Raw genomic sequence first — 22,022 nt, 5'->3', positions numbered from 1 at the left:
TACCTTCACATGTAAACAAATATATTTTAAAAATTAACAGGAATCATGGCTAACATACCTGGTTGTTTCTCTATGGCTGAAACACCAATGAAATTCTGGCTGTCTTGAGAATCTTTACTAGGCAAGATCATGGAAATGTTTTTTATGTCATCTACATTCCTAGGGCTCACCTGAAATACCCAGATCAAAAAGTAAATAAGTCTTCTGGCAATGGATCATCTTCTCAAATTTATAGCACAGATTCACAGCCATCTATACTTATTGAGAAATTTATAAATGGAACATAATTTTTATATCCCTATTTTCTCATGATATATAGGCATCCCAGACTTACATTGGCTGGTTTGTAGAATGTGCTGGATTCTTCGTTGTTTGGTAAGATACTTCTAACCATCTCTTCCTGGTTGTATGAATGCTTTCGGCAAACTGGGTGTTCTGAAGGATGCCATATGTGAGTTTCAGCAGATTTCCCTGTTGTGCGACATGGTTAAAAAAAAGCCACAGAAAATTAGATGTAAGGATGAAGGGAGAAAAATAATTAAAAGCATTTGCAGAGATGGAAGGATGGCATGACAAAAAATGGATAATATTGCCATTTGCTTTGCAAAGCATGCTTGTTTGCAAACATGTTTCAGCAGTGTTTCATGGGCAGTGAAATGAGAGCCATGCAGTTATGAGGATATTTTTTTCTGAAAATGCCCAAAGAATATGTGAGTTCTTACCACCATCAAAAAGAAGAGTTTGGAAAAGTTTGAAAAGCGCTTCTAGGCTTGATGCATGGCGCCAGCAGTAAGCAGAATGAGGTAGTTTATTTCAGGAGGCAGCTTTGGGGATTGCATTATAGGTCACCTAATGGTAACTTAGTGTATTATATATATTTTTACCATTAGACTTTTAGAGAGATGCCACTCAATTTTTCTGTCTGAAATATCAAAATATATTCAGCTTCTTGGGCTGAGAATGTGATTGGTCAACAAAGATTTTCACATTTGTATAAGGTTCTGTTCAAGAAGGTATCTGAACCTTAGTTTTTGCTAAACAGTAATGAGTTCTCATTTGTTTTTGGCTACAGATATAAGGAAAGATCCAGATTGTCCTGTCAGACCCTAAACTGAATGGCAAAGGGAGCTTTTAAAGCAAAGCTAAGTTGTCCTACGGATGAAAAGAACCAGCAAAAATGTCGATGCATGCCACATGGTGAGGAACAAGCAAGGAAGGCCTTGATGCCTTTATACCGGTATGGAGAACTAAAAATGCATCGTCTTAACTTAGGTAGAGACATGTGGGGATGGTGTAGCATTAAATAAACAAAAGAAAAAAGAGAATCCACCATGAGCCAATTGGTGCATGGTGTTGATACAAGCTAGGGAATCAGAAACCTGCATATGAGGAAGGTGTGAAGAGCACAGCGTGCGGCACAGGGAAACTGTCATGTTGAGACACATGCAGTAGCAGGTGCCTACCAGAAGCTGCTTTCAAAGCTTTTGTGGTCATTTTAAGATATGCCTCAGGATGCTCAGTGATTTCTACATCTGAAAAAAGAATAACGTCACCATTTGCTTTGCAAAAGAGTCTGTTCACTCTTCCCTTCCCACCCTGCAAGAATGTAGCATTACAGCAGCCCCAGATGGATCCTGTTAAATATCTATTAATTTAGCATTCTTTTTTTAAATACAACTAGTGGTCAAAATGCCCTGAAGTAAAGTATAAAGGCAACAACAATTTAGCTATATGGCCTTGTAAAAATATTCACTGTTCATTTCTTTTTGCTATTCTTTTAAAACTGTTAATTGTCCTAATAGTTCTAAGAAGAAAAGGTAAAAGAAGAAAAGGCCACTAAGTAGGTAGGTAAAGGGGATAAATAAATGGGCAGAGGCCCTCAATGGTTTTTCCTTTATTATGTTTATGATTTCTGTCTCCTCCAACGTTTGCTGATATCAGAAAGTTTTCAAAAGACTCAAATACAAGGCTTTCAAACAATGATTGCAGTGAGGCTCTGATTGGGGAAAGCCAAATTCGTATTTTAAAAATGTCTTCTGAATTTTTTTTTAAATATTTGAGGCAACTGCAAATGCTTTAAGGAAGAAGGATCACTTTCTCCTTAAGTAATACATATATAGAGTGTATCCTACCCAGGCACGTTGACTGACCCAGTTCACAGTAATTTCCGCTTGATTTTCTATTTGGGAAGAGCCACATGGGAAATAGAAAACCAGAACATCTACCGGGGTGAAATATTTACACAGCGTTGTTTTTTTTCCTCACAATTACTTCTTGCTTTCCTATCTATGCATTTAAAACTTTTCTTAAAGTAATTTGTAAACTACTCTGAGTCACTTAGATAGTAAGAAGGCAGTGTGTAGATTTAATAAAGAAAATAAATAAGTACAAATTGAACAAAAAAGGAGCTGAAATACAGAAAGAGAAACAGTTCATCCCCCCCCCCTACATGTTTATCAGCATAACATGTTCTCTGTTTTAAGTAACTAGCATATCAGGAAGCACTATGCTAAATGTTTCACTTGATGTGGTAGTTTTTGGCATGCAATGATGCTTTACCAACATAAGCAAATTAATTTATAGCTGGTCTATTTATCAATATTATGCAGCACAGTACAATATGACTAACAGTGGCTCTCCAGAGTTACAAATAAAAATATTTCAAGTCAACATGTCAGGTATAGTTCACTGCCGAGAACCTCTCCTCTCCTTCAAAAATATTATATTCTCCACAGCTGTAGAATTGAAATTGTTCAGTTCAGATATGACGGATAAATATGTTTATTTCACCATCTATCCATTCTTAATTTTTCCACTCTCACCCTAATTCTATCCCATTTTTTCTAATATATGAATTTTTGTTCTGCCTAGTGTTCTGATTTTGTAGACAATGTGTTATAATGCATTTTTGTATGTCTAATGTATCTTTTTATATCTATTCTCCCCTAGTACCTAGTTATGTATAGCTTTTTCAATGGAGAACAGCATTACAGTATAATCTTTAGGGCAGACATGTCAAATTCACGACGTCATGTGACGTTGTGTGATGTATTGTAACTTTTTCCCCATTGCCGGCAATGGGGTGAGTGTAGTTTCCTCATGACACATCTGGCCCGTGGGCTGGCAATTTGAGACCCCTGCTTTAGGGGATGAATACTGACAAATTATTGTATTTCAGTTTCTGCATTGGCTCTCATAGGGCAAATTATTAGAATTATATTTTAATTTGCAACGTTGCATTTTAAGGCAACCTGAACAAATTTGTCTTTAATTCTTATGTCTGGATAGCTTTCATTTTACTTTTCCATCTTGTTCTGTGTAATATATAAAATGGGTATGACTAAATTTGGAGCAATGCAAAACTCAATTGCTGAGGGTTCAAAATTAGAATAGAATAGAATAGAATAGAATAGAATAGAATAGAATAGAATAGAATAGAATAGAATAGAATAGAATTCCAGCCCCCTGCTCAAGCAGGAGAACCTATACCATCTTAGACAAGTGACTGTCCAGTCTCTTCTTAAACCCTCCAGTGTCGGAGCACCCAAGATTTCTGAAGGCAAGCTGTTTCATTGGTGAATTGTCCTCACTGTTAGGAACTTTCTCCTTAATTTCAGGTTGCTTCTCTCTTTGTCCTGCCCTCTGGTCCTTTGGAGAATAATTTGACCCCCCCCTTCTTTGTGGCAGCCTCTCAAATACTGTAATACTGCTATCATGTCACCCCTATTTCTTCTTTTCTTTAGACTAGCCAAACTCAAGTCCCGCACCCATTCTTCCTACATTTTAGTCTCCAGGCCTTGGATCATCTTAGTTGCTCTTCTCTGAACTTTTTCCAAGGTCTCAATATCTTTTTTGTAATATGGTGACCAAAATTGGTTGCGGTATTCCAGGTGTGGTCTCACTGGGGTTTTATAAAGCAGCACTAATACTTTGCGTGATCTTGATTCTATGCCTCTGATTATGCAAGCCAGGATTGTATTTTTTAATTAAATTTTAATTAAAAGCTAGGTGTGTTTGGATCATGTAACTGTTTGTGTGTTTGCGTGTATTAACATTTCTGGATAGGAGGGTGGGTTGGAATTTACCTGAGAGTGCGCTGAAGAATGAATCCTCTTCCTCATCCTCAGGGGAGGAAGAGCCTCCCACATCTCCGGTGTGGTCCCACTCCAGTGGAATGGAATCAACGCTGACAGGGGTCTCACAGCCAGACCTCTCGGGACCCCCTGCGATGGGCAGGAGGTGACAGAGAGACTGCTGCGAGGGTGGCCCCTCCTTCTTTGGCCAAGGATCAGTTTGCATCTCGCTTGCATGGTCTGAATCAGCTTCATTTTCTGAAGTCCCTTTTTCGTCTTCCAGTCCCTCAAGAAGACAACAGAAATACTGATATTGAACACAACTATTAACATGAATTAATTCTGAAACCACTTTGTGCTCTCAATGTTCAAGAAAAATGGGAATCCTCCAAAGTAGGATTACTTATTTGAATTTATTAGCTGCCCAACAATAACAGACTCTTAGTTACCTACTCCCTTCTTTCTTCTAAACCAATATTTCTCAGCGTTGGCAACTTTAAGATGGATGGACTTTAACTCCCAGAATTCCCCACCCAAACTGAGTTGAAGTCCACCCATCGTAAAGTGGTCAAGGCTGAGAAACACTGTTCTAAACCATTTAAACCATCAGTCAAAATGCTAGTTTCTTAGCAGTGATACTCGAGTGGAGATATTGTTTATGAAGGAGAAAGGCAATCTGTGATCAAAACTCCATTTAATGGTCACCAGGCATGCTTCTGACATTTGGTGGCACACCCACCACTTTTCAGTAGTATAATTTCTGGATGTAGATGTCAGTGGAAAGGTATTGTTTCTAAAATAAAGGGCCACATGTGGACCCTTGTTACATTCTACAAGAGACATGGGGACAAAATAAGAAAATAAGTCAGTTTCTCTCTCTCAATTTCTAACTGCCTTGCATTTCCCCAAAATGGAATGGTAGGTACAAGTAAGTTAATAGTTGTGTTAGAGGTGAGGGCAGCAAGAGAGAAGGGTGACAGAACAAGATCTCATTTACCAAAGCATTTACCATAAGCCTACATCCCTCCTAGCTCTAATATCTTTTCTTCTTTAGGCCTAGATTCTTCTGCCACTGAATATTCTCCTTAAGAAACAAAAAGTTGTGAGCCTGTTAGAGATTAAATCTTGCTAAAACCTTTTAAAATAAATAACCTGCCCTTTAATTAGAACAAAGTGTTCTTATTCCGTCTTCTAAAGTTGTGTTTAATTTGTCACACACAGACATACCCACCCATCCAAATACATAAATGCATACATAGTCTTTCTTGTTAAAATTCAGAGCAGACAGGCCTCCCAGATGATCTACATCTAATCATTAATTAGACCCTATCTGCTTAGATTCCAGGGCACCTGGAATCAAAGAAAAAACAGTTTGGATATAATAATAACCCTTTCCTTAACTCGGAAAAAAACCCAGTGTTTTAATTATTGGAAGTTTGGAGAACACATCTTCCATTCCTTTTATTCTTTATCTACGTGGCTTTTGAAAATGAATCTATGGGCAAAGACACAACATGGGTTCCAGCAAAGATACAACTTCCTTAGCTCTTACTGGGTGCCAAGATGTCAGTCTTTGGTGGAATCGGGCTACTCGGCCAAACACTTCCTGGCAGTAACTACAAAATTCTTCTAGTTCCTCTTCGAGTATAATGGCATCCTCTGGTTCACTTTTTTGAATCAGACATTTCCCAGAAGTAATCAGCTCATCAATCTTACTGGTATTTAGCATTATTTCTCTCTGGAAACCCTGTTTAAAAGACAGATAATTATAATTCCTAAGTATTACTGCACAGATTAATTAATTTAGTGCAATTCAGATAAATCAATCACATAAAGAGAGGTTAGGAACATATAAGAAGAAGCACACAATATTTCAGCATGGAAAAGTTTGGTGAAAAGATAGATAAAGCAAATAAAGCTGTATGTCCGCTCTTCAAGAAAAGTTCTGCCTTTTCTAAAGTTATTAGTTTTCTCTAACCCTGAATACAGAAATCTTAATTTATTAACTGAATCACTTTTAATTGATTTGGGATGCAAATTGCTTTCTAGATCTTTCAGGTGCTTGCTGAGAGAAAGAAGATGTGGCAAACTAGCCTTCTGAACCCCAAAAAACAAAGGCTAAGAGACATGGTCAACCCCAAAACATAAGTAATATGTACACTTCCTCACTTACTGAGATACACAAGAGGAAAGCCTTGCTTTCTGGGAACCGCAGAGCAGTTGGAATTTGGGGCTACAGTACTTCCAATAAACTATTTCTGGTTTGTGTTTGATTATATGTGAGCTTTGGCCAAATGCGAATGGAGAATATGCTCTAAATCTGGTAGAATCCCATACACATTCCTATACAAATATCACTTCCAATTAATTTAAATAGATTTTTGTGCACAAAGAAATATGTATATAGCTTGAACCTCTCCAATGAAATCTATATTGAAGTTACTATTGATGATGTGCACGCACACACAAATCTTTGTTTTTTGTATTATGTTGCTAGACTGAGGTTAATATGGATATAATTTATTGGTTGGACTCATAGCATAGTCTTTTTGTACTGTTTGCTCTAGTTGTTTCAGTCCAGGCTGCCTGTTTTTGTGATTTTTAATTGTTTTACTCTTTATATGGATTTTGTAAGCATCTAGAGACTTTTGGAGAGAGCAGCCAAACTAAATTGAATAAATTAAATTATTGCTCCCTATCAGCCATTTAGAAGTCCTTCATTTGGGTGGAATTATTGGGGGAATCACCTACAATATACAAATAAAAAAATGAGGCTCCTAGGATCATTTAATTTCTTAAGCCAATGGTATAGCCTCTTGAATGCCAAAACCAAAGGTGAAAGTTATAAAATACTTAAGATTTTTATTGATGGTGAGTGCAAGAGCTGGATAAGGGAAATCAGCCCAATAGAACCAATATAAGTGAAGCTAATTTTTTATTCTGATACAAGAATGGTCCTGCTAATATCAAGCATGGATTTCCTAGTCTCATATGTTGCAGTAACCAAGAAGGAATTAAGCCAGACTGGCCATGAGTGGTGGTGATCAGTTCTTGATATAAAAGAGACCTCAAACTTATTATTATACATATCCTAAATGTAGCTTTGTTTTATTTAGATAGCGAGCAGATTAAATAGTGTTCTTTAAATTTATGGGGCTCCTATCAAAGAGTTTAAGTGAATTTAGTAGATATACTAAGCACCAAATACAAGCACCAGGCTCAGATAATCAGTAGGACGTCTGAAACCCATCTCCCCCAATCTGTTATGGAACAATTTCCTTTCTTTAAAAAAAGTCAATATTTACATTAAGCTGCCGCATTTTGTCATCAAAATCACTCTTTGAGAAATGTTCCACATTTGTCAGCTGCAGATCCATTTCCGTTAACCACACCAGGATGATGTTGTCCTTTGTTCCCATAAATTCTTCCCATTGATTGGTAAAGTGCTAAAGGCAATAAAATAATACAGATACTCAATGCAATAGTTATCATAAAACACACACTGTCCTTAAAAAACTGCTATTTATTAACATCTTAAAGTGTGTTGATGTGCTATATCAGGAACCAATGAAGAAAAAATGAAAATTCATTCACTCTAGCTTGTATCTCAAGCTGTAAATTTCACAGAGCATATTTGGTAATCTTTCTGATTAAGGTCACTCAAATGTTGTTAGTTAATTATATAAATGTAATGATTAGATTTGGGTTTTTCTTCTCTGCCAAAGAGTTTAGAGCAGTATACAAAATTATTTTGCATGCCTCACAACAATCCTACAAGACAGTTAAGTTTGAATCTGCGTGTGACTGGTCTAATGAATGTAATGACTAAAAAGGATTTGAAGCTAAATCTCCTGCTTCTTAGTTTGACCTAATCACATTTAGTTCTCCTCATGATTTAAATTCAGTACTGAATCAAAGTTTGTGCATGCAAGAGGTAGTAGACTGAATCTCTAATGTCTCCAAATAAAGCAAGTGCTAAAGAAATAGTATAACAAAAACCCTCTAGTTTAAGGTATATTAAACAAGGTCTCATGCACATTAGAAGGGTTGGAAAATTGAGGCAGAGTCACTTTTGTGATCAGTTTATAGTTGTTAAATCCCAGCATTATTCATTTGCCTATGAACCTTTCTACGTCTTTTATTAAAGCTTATAAATGTCCATAAGTATTAACTTCTCTATAAGCATTGGAAATATTAGCATCATCCAAATAAGTTAACAATAACAATAATTTGTTTAACACAAAGTTAGATAACACACTGCATGCCAGATAGTTTGCACTTGAGTTCCCATCAGACCCAATCAGCAAGGCCAATGGTAAAGGACTTCAGAAGCTGTCATCCAAAACATTTGGAACGGGCCAGATTACCCACCTTTAGTTTATAATTGTCAAGGATTGGTAGAAACTGTTTTCTTTCTTTATTTAACAAGCACAGCACATTACAATCAGGAGGCTGTTAACTGACTAAAATCAGTCAGCGAACTCCACAGCAAAATATGGATTTGAACCCAGGACATTTTGATCTTTCTCTAATATACAATGCCTGTAGGGAGACTATAAGAGCACTCATGGCACCGTGGTTAGAATACAGTATTGCAGGCTAACTCTGTCCATACCCTGACTGACTCAAGCTTGACTCAACTTTCCATCCTGAAGATGAAGACCCAGATTGTTGGGGGCAATATGCTGACATTATAAACCACTCAGAGAGTGCTGTAAAGTACTATGGAGCATTATATAAGTCATTGCTATACTAACCACAACCCTACACCAATTTGATCTCAGATACTACAATTCTCTAATTGTGCAACTTTGAGTAAGTATAGAACTGAAATACTTTCACCTGGGAATTCAGATCGCCTAGACCCTAGGTGATAGTTCCACGGCAGCAGTGTTTCTCAACCTTGGCAACTTTAAGATGCCTGCTGGTCACGGAATTCTGGGAGTTGTATCTTAAAGTTGCCAACTCTGCACTACGGAATTCAACAGACACTTCTTCCCTCTTGTTCCCTTAAGAACACATTATCTAGACCAGAGGTCCCCAACCCCCAGTCTGTGGACTGGTACTGGGCCATGGCATGCCAGAAACCGGGCTGCGCAAACAAGCGAAGCCCATCCATGGGATGCAGACAGTATACAAAACCATGCCCCCTCCAACCCATGGAAAAACCTCTCCCCACAGAACCAGCCCCTGGTGCCTAAAAAGTTGGGGGCCTCTGATCTAGACCTCCGATACCTGCTTTATCTCCAAACCTCTTTGCAACTACCTTAAGTCTCCTGAGAATTGCTGTGACACGTTTCTGAAGATTGTCCCATCGGTGATTACCCTCATAAACCATCTGCTTGAGCTTGTTAGCTGAATCAGTGCGATTCTCACGGGCCAACCGCCGATATTGCTTATTGATTAATTCCAGCTGGGTTAGTCGCTCATGAATTTGCCGCTGAAATGCCTGAGGAAAAAAATGTATTTTATATTATTTTTTCCAAGTGATTTAAAATTAATGCATTCAAAATACCGAGTAGGAAAGCTGCTACCTAAGAAAATTGAAGAATTAAAATATAGGATATGTTTGATATTGCAATTTAAAAAATTTACCTAATTGGCATCTATACACAAAGATGGAAAAACTACAAAAGGAGTTCTTACTTCAAATTTCTTCAACTCTTCCTTGGCAGTTACGTATAAAATCTCTGAAGAGTTGGGATAGGCTGCAGTTTTCTCTGCTGTTTTCAACCAAACTTCAAAACGAGAGTAATCTTCCAAAAACTTTTGCCATAGTCGCCAAGTTGCCTCAATCCTATTGCAGAAACAAGCAGCAACAGTTTATTTCCAAATATGAATCCCTTTCTATAAGACATGTCCTGCGCCAAATTTCATTTATGTTTCAATCTAAACTGAACCAAATGAAATCCAATAAGCTATACTCAACTCAACTAAAAAAGTGCATTCAGGAATACTCCTAGCATTTGCATGGATGATGTTATAAAATCAACATCAAACAATCACACTCAGAGAGCTGGATATCCTGACCTGCATATATTCTCTTCTATTGTCATTCAGAAATATCCTGAATGAAAAATGTTCAAACTAAGTTTTAAGTAAAATGTATTCCCACCTGGATGTAAAAAGATATATGTGACCTTAACTTGAATAATTACATTCAAAAAGACATTTTTAAAGACTTGTTTCATGTTTTATAGAAAGTGCAGGTATGTATATTTGCATGCATTCCATTCTATTCCCTCATAACTCAGTTGCTATTTCTTCTTTTAATCCCAAGTCCCAAGACTTGGAATGTCAGGTTTGTAGACTGAAATATAATATAGTATTCAATCTTAACTATGCAGTCTTGGTTTGTATTCTGGCATTTTCCCAGAAACATATGCCAACATATCAATGGCAGAAAAACGTACATACCAAATATATAATTGTAGTACATGTTCTGTGCCTGGAAAATCTTACCTTGTAGCCTAGGTAAAGTATGTAAGTTAATCAAATGTTAAGTTTGTCACTTTTGTATAATATCTACTGTAGCATTTAAACATTTTAAACAATTTATTCTAGCTTTAGTTACTGCATCTAGGGGCAAGGAACTGAATCAACCATTAACATTTACATTCCCTCATATCAGACAATAAACGTATTATACTATTTCCTTAGATTTGAGGTTTTTAGTCTCAGGTTACTTAGAAACTAGAGCAATATCTCAGATAGAGATTTTCACATAATTTCTTTTTATATGGAGAATGAAACAGAGACCAATGAATTAACTGCAGCATGAACTAATGTTTCCTACACAGTAAATTACTTATCTGTTCTTTCTTTCAAGAACAGATTATTTGGACTTTTCATAGACATTGTTCATAAAACTAATGTGGATTTTTGTTTTTGAGAAAGAAAAGAAATAATGCCTCACTTCATACGCCTCTCTATAGACATGGCACAGATGTTTCTCCACCGCCTTTCTAAGCTCCTTGTTGTCTGCTGTATTGAATCACATTCGGTCTCATTGGCACAAGCATCAGAATCATGCAGCAAGATCTCACATATATTGAAGACTGATTCCACACCTGCTGTGTGCTGTTCAATATCCCGTTGCAGGTCCTACATCCATGAGCAAAAAGCCATCTCCAGTTATAGCATGAGTTTCATACAATACAGTAGAAGCAGCCACTGGAAGATCAAACATTCCATATCCCCAAAGACTTTCCTAATGATTGTTATATATTAGCCATATGATTAGTTATGACAGACTGCTGGCAAGAGATCAAATAAGTACATATACTCTTCAAATAAGAAGCTGAACATAGAACCCAATAGTGGCAATCTAACTTTTCTCCTTAACATTACACTATTTATTATTTTGGAGGTTATTATGGAGGAAAATTAAAACATTTAATTAATTAAGTATATTAAAATATTAAACTATATATATATATATCGTCCTGTGCATAGTGACATCTTGCTACTGCACTTTCCCCTTTGCGTTTTTGTAATTAAAAGCACTGATATACAAATAATATATTTGAACAGACATCAGAGACATTATTTTTCAAAGGTCTATAAACAGTGAACTCTTGTGTGAAAATGTTATTCTTATGCCTTAAAAGTTTCACAATCTTGGTATTACCTGCTACTATCAATCCTCCTTACCTGTATATCCTCAAAAATCTAGTCTCCTTTGAATCAAGCTTAACACATGGCAAATTCATGTATGCACCCATATAACTTTCTTAGCAACAATGTATAAAATGATTTGCAATTGCCTGTAATCAATCAAATACTAACAAACACCATCTAGCCTACATTGTGAAGTTTTCCTTTGAAGCCCTTATTCTATCGATTAAATTAGAAGGCCACAGGGCAGACAGAACCAATGCAACACAATGTATCCAGGTATTCTTCTGGTCAACATCCATTGAAAAGATTGCAAATTGCATGAATATAAGTATTTCTACGGAGCTTTCTTTCATTTAATGTCCAAGAGAACTTCTCAATGGATTTTCTCTTTCTTTCCTATTTTATAGAAACAAGGTGGAAGCTGACCACAGCAATTCATGATTCAGACACCTAAAGCATTCAATGAAAAGTGTAAATCTTGGACACTTTTAATTTTTTATAGGCCTTCCAAGTAAAGTGATTGGTTTTCTGGACTACAAGATCTTCTATATGAAGCTAATAGAATGATCTAACTCAACATTTTGCTAGTACAGTAGACAAACATATACCTCTAAAGTTTACAAGCAGGGCATAAAAACAGCAGCATTCCTAGTTGTTTATTCTGCATTTGTTCTTCAATAAACTGTGTCTAAAATTTAGAGGTTCTGCTTCAGTATTCTATGTTAGATATACTACTAGAGAGTATCCCCCATCCAGTATTTTTTGTGTGTGACTAGATTGGGGTGCATACTGAGTTTGTAGACAATTCTTAGTGCTATAATATATCACTGCACCACAACTAAAGCCAGTGCCTCAATCTGAGTTGCTAACGAAGCTATAAATAATTGGAAATATTATTTTGGCAGGAGAGATAAATCAAAGAAGAATGTCTCTGAAAGACCACATCTGGAAAATGCAATATTTCATAATAGATGGAAATCACAATTTGAAGAGAAAATAAAGGAATTAGAAAAGCTTTATAAAGCCAGTCCAGATGGACAAGTAGTAAGAAAGTTAAATAAAGAATTAGTTATGTAGAACTTCAGCAGAAGATAAAATATGCCAAGCAAAATTAGGTTGTAAATGCAAACAAATCAAGGAAACCTCTGGCTTATCTAATTAGAAAAGAAAAAGAAGGATGCTTGGAGCAACAGAGAAAGAAAAATTATTACAGTCTATACTAGAATAAAAAATAGAGGAATTTCTAAAAAAATTAAGAAATTATATTCCAGATAAAAAAATTGACAAAGGAAATTTAGAAACATATATTTAAATTTTAAAGCCTACAATTTTACACAAGAACATAGATAAATCTTATGGAAATTAACAATTTAAGAGATTAAAGAAGCAATACAAATGAATAAGGCACCAGACCCAGATGGGCTGATCACCCTCTATAGTATAAAAATGTAGAAGAAAACTGAACAGAACCATTACTGAAGACGATGCATGAAATTCAAATAATAAAAACATTACCAAACTCTTGGAAATAGGAATATATAACACAGATATACAAAGAAGGGGATGATCCCAGGAACACTAATCGAGATAAACACTAGCCAAACTCTTTCAGTTCTACTTTTTTCCACCCTACCTGCTGCTCTGCGAGTCTCCTCTGTATTTCTTGATCATCACAGATGTCATAAACAATAGGTTTAGAAAGCTCAGATTCAATGCGTGCCAGCCACATATGAAGATGACTCATGTTTCTGTCCAGCTGTTGTATGAAAGCAAAGGTATCTTTCAACTTCTTCACTCTGGAAGGAGGAAAGGATACATAATCAAGAATACCATACAGCATGTAAGAAAGGCTGTCTGTATATTTGTGCAGAGTTGTGACATGTCACTTTTCATTTAACTGAATTTCAATAGACATCAAGCTTTGCATTTAATGCAGTAACTTACCCCAAGCTGCTGCCTTGAAGCTATTTTGGAGAATTACTCAAGTCATCCCAACCAACATTTGGAGAAAGCTGAAGTTCAACCCAATCAAGATGGGGGAAGCAACCATACAATCAAATTACTACTTGACTGCTGACACCCCTTTAGAGCAAAGAACTATATGGTTCGAAAGAGCCATGTAACTCTTTCCGACAGGTAATTTGTATAAATATATTAATTTCTGAATCATCTGTCACCTTAGTATAGAAGTGTTTATCCCAGAAGTACTTTCTTACATCTGACAGAGACAGCCCTTTTGCTTCCAAGTACAGTCCTCTACTTACAACAATTTATTTAGTGACCGCTCAGTTACAATGGCACTGAAAAAAGTGACTTATGACAGTTTTTCAGTTATGACCTTTGCAGCATGATCATGTGATCAAAATTCAAATGCTTAGCAACTGGTTCATATTTATGACTGTTGATATGTCCCAAGGTCACGTGATCCCTTTTGCAACCTTCTGACAAGCAAAATTAAGATTCACTTAACAACCAAGTTACTAACTTATCAACTGCAGTCATTCACTTAACAACTATGGCAAAAAAAGGTTGTAAAATGGGGCAAAACTCACTTAACAAATGTCTCACTTAATAAAAGAAATCTTGGAGTCAATTGTGGTCATATGTCGAGGACTACCTGTATTAGAAAACTTCAATTTGCAGCAAAATTCTAGGCTGAAATAGGATCCTGGATACTGATCACATATTTTGATATCCCTAAATTAGTAAGCTGTTGGAGGAACCCATTAGTTTCCTGATCATCATCTTGCTCTTCTCTGCAACTTTTCCACTTTCCCTAAATCTGTTAAAAGTGATATTCCCAGAGCCATATTCTTTTCTTCCCCTATAGCAGTTGTATCTTTCAAAATTTGGAATTACCACCTGTCCAAAGTTACAGTATATCAATATGGAATATGCAGATAATACAAAACAAGATAAAAAATACTGGAATGTGCAGAGATGGACAGATTAACTATGAGATTGAAAGATAAAGAAGAGACAGAATACTACCAAATCTGGGAGTCATTCTACAAACAGCTAGAGGAAAGAACCAAGGATTAGGAATTGATTATGTATTAGCGCTTTTGAATCCAGACAGCACGCTGGTTGAAAAATTAATACATGTATGTAAGAGAAAAGCTAATAAAATCTTTATAAAAAAAATACAAAACAAGATCAAGGGACCTGGAACATTATAAAGCGTCTGATGTCAGTCTGATGAAGGCCAAACTAGTACATAAGGCAGGATAAAAATGAAATAAATAAATATTCCAAATAGGAGAAAGATTTACCATGTTTCCACAGAGACATCATGAGCAATGTGCAACCACAAGCCTTTGTGTAAATGGATTCTACTCATGCCAGATTCCATGGGGTGGCCGGGGGGGAGTGGGGGGGGGAGTGCAGAACTGTCATGCTGTCAATTCCTTTACTCATAACAGGCAGGTACTAATCTCTTTCAGCAATGATGAGGAAAGCAAAGGGTTGATTTCAACAAAGAGGGAGAAGCCGCTGAATGTTATTTATTGGCTTGCGATCCCCCCCCCACCTTTTGTCCAATCCTCCCTCCAGAGATCACACACGCACCACATACACATCACCATCCATTTTGGCAAGCGCTGGGCCCATCCCCCAAGACTGCTGCAGCACACAGACAAAGCTCCTACATCATCGTACAATTTTATTCTCACCAGACCCTTGACGACCAGCAATGCACTTACTGTTTATAAGGGAAAAGCATTCCTTAGCTTATCAGTCCAAAGCTGCAGGGATAGCATCTGACTGAGCCGAGCACTGGAGGAAAAGGAAACCCCTCCTCCTTGGATGCCCTATTTAATATCACTGCCTTAACATCTCTCCCACATAGAAAGAAAGAGAAGAGTTGGGGGGTGAGGCGGGGGGGGGGCAAATCTCAGGCCTTCCCCTCTTCCTCGTTTGAGCCATAACTAGAGACAGTGTGGTGCATACATGCCCGAACACACACATATACACACCCAGAAGTCCATGATGAATAATGCTGCTAAAAAAATAAATGCTACTTTTCTTCTGATTTGGTATCTGTCAACAACACCAGTTTCCAACCAAAGGCTGGCTTGAAAGAGCTAAAGTGCAAAAAAAAGAAAAAGAAAAAGAAAAAAGGGACCAATAATTTAATCCCTTGAAAAAGAATATTCTATGTTTTTGCCCGCATTTGATTTTTAGGACCACTGTAATCATAATGCTCAGTGGGAAAATGCTACTCAAATGGCAGATATCTGCTAAACGTCTTCCCTTGGCAACTTTTAAGACTTGTGGACTTCAACTCCCAGAATTCCTTGGCTGGCTGAGGAATTATGGGAGTTGAAATCCACAAGTCTTAAAGTTGCCAAGGTTGGAGTCCCCTGTCCTAGACTACATTCTCACACAATCATACTCTACATTTCTCCATTCCCTGACATAGACACCAAATATGGGGAGAGGAGAATATTAGATCTTGACACTAAGATTTGGGTAATCTTTGCAGTTTATTTTACTGGAGGTGTTGTCTGGATGCTGTACAACAAACCATTTAGAAACATTACAAGTGGTAAAAGAGAAGATGAGATTCATATGGGGAAAAAAACCAGCAACTGCATAAAATCAAAATAAACCCAATTGAAGAAAAACATTATTACAAAGATCTAAATAAGATTTTAAGATTGGTGAACACATTGGAATTAAAGGTAAAGTAGTTTTTACTCAGTACTGCATTGAAAATAGTATAACTTAGGTGCCAAAGGACTTCTCAAGGCATGGGATGAAGGATGTAGGAGACAATGGGATCAGGATGTCCTCATCTAAGAGGTACTTTCATTAGTATCCCTGAGGTGATCTGAAGGTCCCTATGGGTAGATAATATACAGTTACGTGTACAGGTGTGGCTTAGTTGTCACAGGGAACCAGGTAAACAGCTAATTATATGCTACTTTGCAAATATGAAAGTATTTCCCTTTCTCCAAATAGCACCTGATGGATGAGAATTATGCTACTTTAGCAAAGCAATCATATATGTTACTACATAGATGATACTGCAGTACTGATAATAGAGTTACAGGTCATCATGATTGCTTAAGTATCATTTGAAGTTACAATGGATCTACCCGGAACTACTTACAACCTGTTTATTATTAATTATTATTATTAATTTAATTTGTATACCGCCCTTCTACCGAAGGACTCAGGGCGGTGAACAGGGCAGGTTTACATGATCATATTTGCGCACTTGGCAACCAGCTCCCCTTTATGGCCATTTGCAGCATCCTGCATTCACGTGACCATGATTTGCAACTTTTTATTTTGTCAATGTTTACTTCCAGTTTCTGGCAATTAGGGAAAATGGATTTGTTTAATGAATATGTAGTTTGATTAATGACCATCATTAAAATGGTTGTAATTTCAAATCTAGTCATGTGATGCCTTGACTTATGACCGCAATGACTGTGGTTATAATTGTAAATTGAGGACTACTTGCACTGAATGAGTGTGAATCCTCAAGGGCCACATCAAGCTCTGGAATACAGATTAAAGACCGCATTGCAAAAATAGCTATCGGCCCAATGTGGGTGAGAGCTTTGCATAAATAAGCACTTTGTCCCTTTCTCCTAATGCATATCAAGGCAGAGTTTTAAGAGTTTTTTTAAAAACTTATTTTTACTTTGTCCTAATCTAAAGGATTATGGTGGCTACAGAAGGTGTGCCAATAGGCTGCATGGGGCCTGTGGAGTGTGTTTTGCTTCTCTGCTTAAAAAGGTAAACCGAGTGATGCAAAACAAGATTCATAATTTATATACTTAATTTAATATCTATTGTTTGTATTTTTCCTTAATGTTAAGAAAAAAAATGAAAGCATGTTGTGAGAGCCTGCTAAAAATCTATATTTCAAATTTAACATTTTAAAAGAGAATAATGAGAGGGGTATCATAAAATACAACTTTATTTAATTTATATCCTTCTGTAAGAAAAAATTCAGAATGCATCCAATTTTATTTTGAGGCATTTCCAAGTCTTATTATTTTTGATACCCTATAAACAACAAAAGAGATTAAGCATTTTATGAAGGGAAAAAGGCAAGTTAATTTAAGAGAGCAAGGACACAGTATGGTATCATTTCGAATAGTCCAAAACATTCCATCCAAAAAGGAGACATCCTTATGTTAATTAGCACACTGTTGCCTATTTGTTAATTTGCTTTAAGTAAACATTTTTAGGAGCAGACATATGCACTCATCTACTGAACTTTCATTTCTCAGAGCTATCTGAGCCTGACTATTCCTACAGTTTTCCAAAAGTTAATGCCTTAAACTAAAAATACTTGATGATGTTTTGGACAAGAGTTTTCCATAAGGAAAAGAACAGCTACAAGTCTGGAACTTGGAACTCCATAATATAAGATGCTTCCTGTTCAGAGCATTACGTTTTGAAAAACTGCCAGGCCAACCCTGAAATGCCTGAATGGATATAATCTGTAGGCCAAACCATACATTCCTGAATTGCACAAAATATTGTATCCTTGAAACACAGTGGATTGCACATCCCTTTTTAAGACGGTTAGCTTTGCTTTATAGAAAAGATCTGTCTTCTGCCCTCAACAGTATCACAAATCAGCTCCTTGATATATTACATGGGAAACCAGCCAAAGCAGCTTGTTAATAATGTCTATAAAATTCTATAAAGCTTTATGCAATGACAGAATTACACAACTACAATTTCATGACTAAAAATACATTGGCAGCATGCATCTTGTTCTGAGAATTCAATCTTGAATTTGTCTTTTAGATTGAATGGCACACCTGCAGTTTATACAAGACTTCAACTGCTTGTGTTAGCAAAAACATTCTGTCAAATAAGACCACGAATATAGAGACCTCGAGACAACAGAGTGCAAGGAACAAACCAAATTCCACCATGACTTAATTAATCTATGTAATGACATCATTATGCAAATGACATCAATTGCATCAATTTACATCATTTACTCAATGACCTCATTATGAAGCTGAGTTAATATACATCATTTGTATACCACAGAAATAGAATAAAACGGTGTGAATTGCAAAAATGCTTCAATGATATACTCCTTGATTTAATGTAATATCAGGAATAATGGATACTTCTCCCTCAGCATTTGGATCATTATATCACTCTATATCTTTAGAAAGCAATATCACTATATAATATACTTCATACAGTATTACAAACAGATAAAATACTACTCTGCTCTAAAGACTTCTAAATGTCGTAAGTACGGGATCAAAGAAAGAGGAATGAAAGACAAAATAATTAACAAAATAATGCAGAGCAGTAAAGATATTTTAAACTTCTATCAGAGAGAGAGAATTACATTTACATCTCTCTGACGTACATATTAGGATCATTATATATTATTTCATTTCAGCACCCATGAAGGGGAAAGCTTCACTCTGATCTAAAGAACACAGAAATATATTCTGGAAAGAAATGCCACCTCCAAGTGAGGAACAACTCGTGCTTTTTAATCTTTAAGGCTTCTTCCCATGTCTCAAAGTATCTCCAATGTTGCTACATGAAATAGCTCAAGAATTTCCACAATATTTGCATGCATCAAAATTTAAACAGATGCCTCTGTGTTATTAATTTGTTGCTATTGCATTGTTCATGGATACACTAAGTTCCCCAAACTGCCCCTGGTTAGATACACATTCTTTTCCAGCTGCTTCTCTGCACAAAGCAAGCCTTTGTGCATGGCACCCAAGCGTGCTTGGGCACTGTGGAAACATGACAAGGCCTCATGGACTAGAGCCTTATGGCAAAGCAAAGGATAAGAAGCACATCAAGAAACAAGTGAAAAGTTTGTCTAATTTGCCCATATGTCTCCAGCTGTTGATTGCTTTAAGGTGAAGCCACATCTTTACTACAATGATCTGTTTTGACCAGTGGCTTCTGAATGGTTTTTGTTGCAATTAAAATGCTCCCCAAATGTTCATGGCATACAAATTTGTTATAACTAATTTAAAACCAAAAATTACTTGCACAAAATACATAGATCTTAAGACCACCATTTAGTGAAATTTTGGCAATATTATTTTAAAAACTTTAATTTATTAATTTTTGGATGGTACCAATATTACAATATAATCCAAATATCTGAGTCATGTTGCAAAAATGGAAAACTAATTCTTGCTTGCTTCAGAGGCAAATAACTTCTTGGGAAATACAACTGCTAAAATGTTGGACAGCAATCGCAACAGACATACATCTGGAGGAAATGTAATGTGTTCACCAGTTTGTCACCTAGCATATGTTTAACATAAAATAGTAGTTAACTAACCAATCATATCTTTCTAAACAAGATGTTGGGGTAGCACATACTCACAAAACATAGATGAATTATAATCACACATTACATTGTAGAATCATATTGACTAAAATGTAATGCAGATTCTAACAGAATAATAGAGTTGGAAGGGATGTTTGAGGTCTTCTAGTCCAACCCCCTACTCAAGCAGGAAATTCTATACTATTTCAGATAAACTTCTACTCAAGTTGTTATTTCTTTTATAATTCTATTATGGTTATATACCAACTAATGAACACATACTTACCTTCCTCCAATGATATCAAAGAGGTGCTGCCAGCGGTCATTAATTTTGTTGAGTTTCTCTTCAATTTCAGCCCCTCTACTATGGTTGCTAGACTTGATCAGCTGATTGCCCATTTCCTTGAAATGAACTAGCTGACTTTCATTAAACATATTGATTTCCTCCATATAATCCTAAACAAGAGAATTTTATTTTTTTAAATCAATACATTTTGCATAAAATGGAAAAGGTAGAAACAAAAGTGAGACTTCCACAGAAAGAAGTTTACATGTAGGTTTCTAGTATTTTTACAGTAAACCCCCCCCAGAATAGTTGATTATATTAAAAATACTGTAATCAGCTCCCTCTTTTTATATCCCTATCCCTAACCCTCTGTTGATAAATTGCCTTTGGCCTTCTAGCTACTGTAAGCAAACACCTGACTCTTCCATCAGTTTCTCCCAGATGACTGTTAACACGAAGTTGAAGAAAAAAAATTTAACCTTACATTTTATCTTCTTCCTCCCATCTCCCTTTTTCCTTATGTATCACAACTTTTCAAATGTACACTTAAGATCTGGGACTCTCATATTATACATTTTGTAAGTTTCTGAGAGCTTTTTTTTTTGCTAAAGGTTAGCTGCCAATTTAAATAATTAAGAAAATAATCACCACAGAAGACTAAGGATTTATTTATTTTGCAATTACGAGAAAAGCAGAAGATTAAGTCAAGAAGTTTTAAGTTAATACTTACTGGTCTCTCCTGAAACTCCATTATGGCAAGCATACCTAAGCAAGAATAAACTTCTGTGTACATCGATAATACAAGCTCAAATGAGGAGAAAAAAAAAATCTAACCAAAGTTTACTCACCTTTTGCAGCTTCTCTATCATGTCTTCAATACTGATATCTGCTGACTGAGGGACTTTTTCTTCCATCTGCACCAGCCAAGTACACAGCTCCTTATTTTTTTCATTGAACACAATCCAGGCATTGAGTCGGTCCTCAATATCTTGCTTGTGCAGAGATACCTGTGGAGGAAGATTACAAGTATCTTCACTAAATTTTGGGATGAGTCAAAGTTTACTGATGCAATCCACGAGGAGCCTTGGTGGAGCAGTGGGCTAATGCCTCCTTAAGTAACACCAGCTGCCTGCAATTAGTGCAGGTTCGCATCCCACCAGGCTCAAGGTTGACTCAGCCTTCCATCCTTCCGAGGTAGGTAAAATGAGGACCCAGATTGTTGGGGGCAATACGCTGACTTTGTAATAATGCCACTGGGGCGGCGGCGAAAGCCCTAATAAGCAGGCATATACATAGAATGAAGGCTATTGCTAAGCACATTGGTTTGTGCTTAAATTGTAAGCCGCCCTGAGTCTTCGGAGAAGGGTGGGATATAAATGGGATTAAAATAAAAAATAAAATAAATAAATGAGCAGGTAAAAAGAATGCATTTTGGGGTTTTTTTCCCTGCAAAATCCATTAACACTCTCAAAAAATTCCTTCCCTTTCAAATAATATTTCCCCCCATTTTTGGGTAATGATGGAAGCTTCTTTGATATAACAAAGCAATTTAAAGCTTATCCAGGAAACACCATATCATCTCACTTATCAGTCCATATCACGGTAAACCAAAAATGTATGCCTTAATATTATGTGTGAGGAAGGCCATAAAAGCATGCAACATGTAGTGTGTGCTTACTCTGGCTTAAATTTCAGATAAATAACAGACAAGCTATGCTACATACGTAGCTATATTTATTGCAGTCACTGG

General features: G+C 36.4%; 1 protein-coding gene across 13 annotated transcripts in view; it reads right to left on the bottom strand.

Annotated features, from left to right (window-relative positions):
• Positions 1-22,022, bottom strand: part of SYNE2 (spectrin repeat containing nuclear envelope protein 2) — a 244,648-nt gene that overhangs the window by 8,934 nt on the left and 213,692 nt on the right. For 12 of the 13 annotated variants that reach the window (XM_083350942.1, XM_083350943.1, XM_083350951.1 and 9 more), the window contains 12 exons: positions 21,121-21,279; positions 20,273-20,442; positions 13,327-13,489; positions 10,990-11,177; positions 9,720-9,870; positions 9,340-9,522; positions 7,379-7,519; positions 5,626-5,820; positions 4,086-4,359; positions 1,464-1,532; positions 335-471; positions 59-170 (listed from right to left, as the gene is read on the bottom strand). In XM_083350942.1, coding sequence (XP_083207068.1) covers positions 59-170; positions 335-471; positions 1,464-1,532; positions 4,086-4,359; positions 5,626-5,820; positions 7,379-7,519; positions 9,340-9,522; positions 9,720-9,870; positions 10,990-11,177; positions 13,327-13,489; positions 20,273-20,442; positions 21,121-21,279 — 1,942 coding nt within the window. The remainder of the gene's footprint in view (positions 1-58; positions 171-334; positions 472-1,463; positions 1,533-4,085; positions 4,360-5,625; positions 5,821-7,378; positions 7,520-9,339; positions 9,523-9,719; positions 9,871-10,989; positions 11,178-13,326; positions 13,490-20,272; positions 20,443-21,120; positions 21,280-22,022) is intronic. The other variant, XM_083350953.1, reaches the window with a different exon arrangement.

This window comes from Vipera ursinii (genome assembly GCF_947247035.1).
Source record: "Vipera ursinii genome assembly, chromosome: 1".
Taxonomy (NCBI): domain Eukaryota; kingdom Metazoa; phylum Chordata; class Lepidosauria; order Squamata; family Viperidae; genus Vipera; species Vipera ursinii.
The sequence above is the reverse complement of the archived record's forward strand: the minus strand, read 5'-3'. Positions and strand labels throughout refer to the sequence as shown.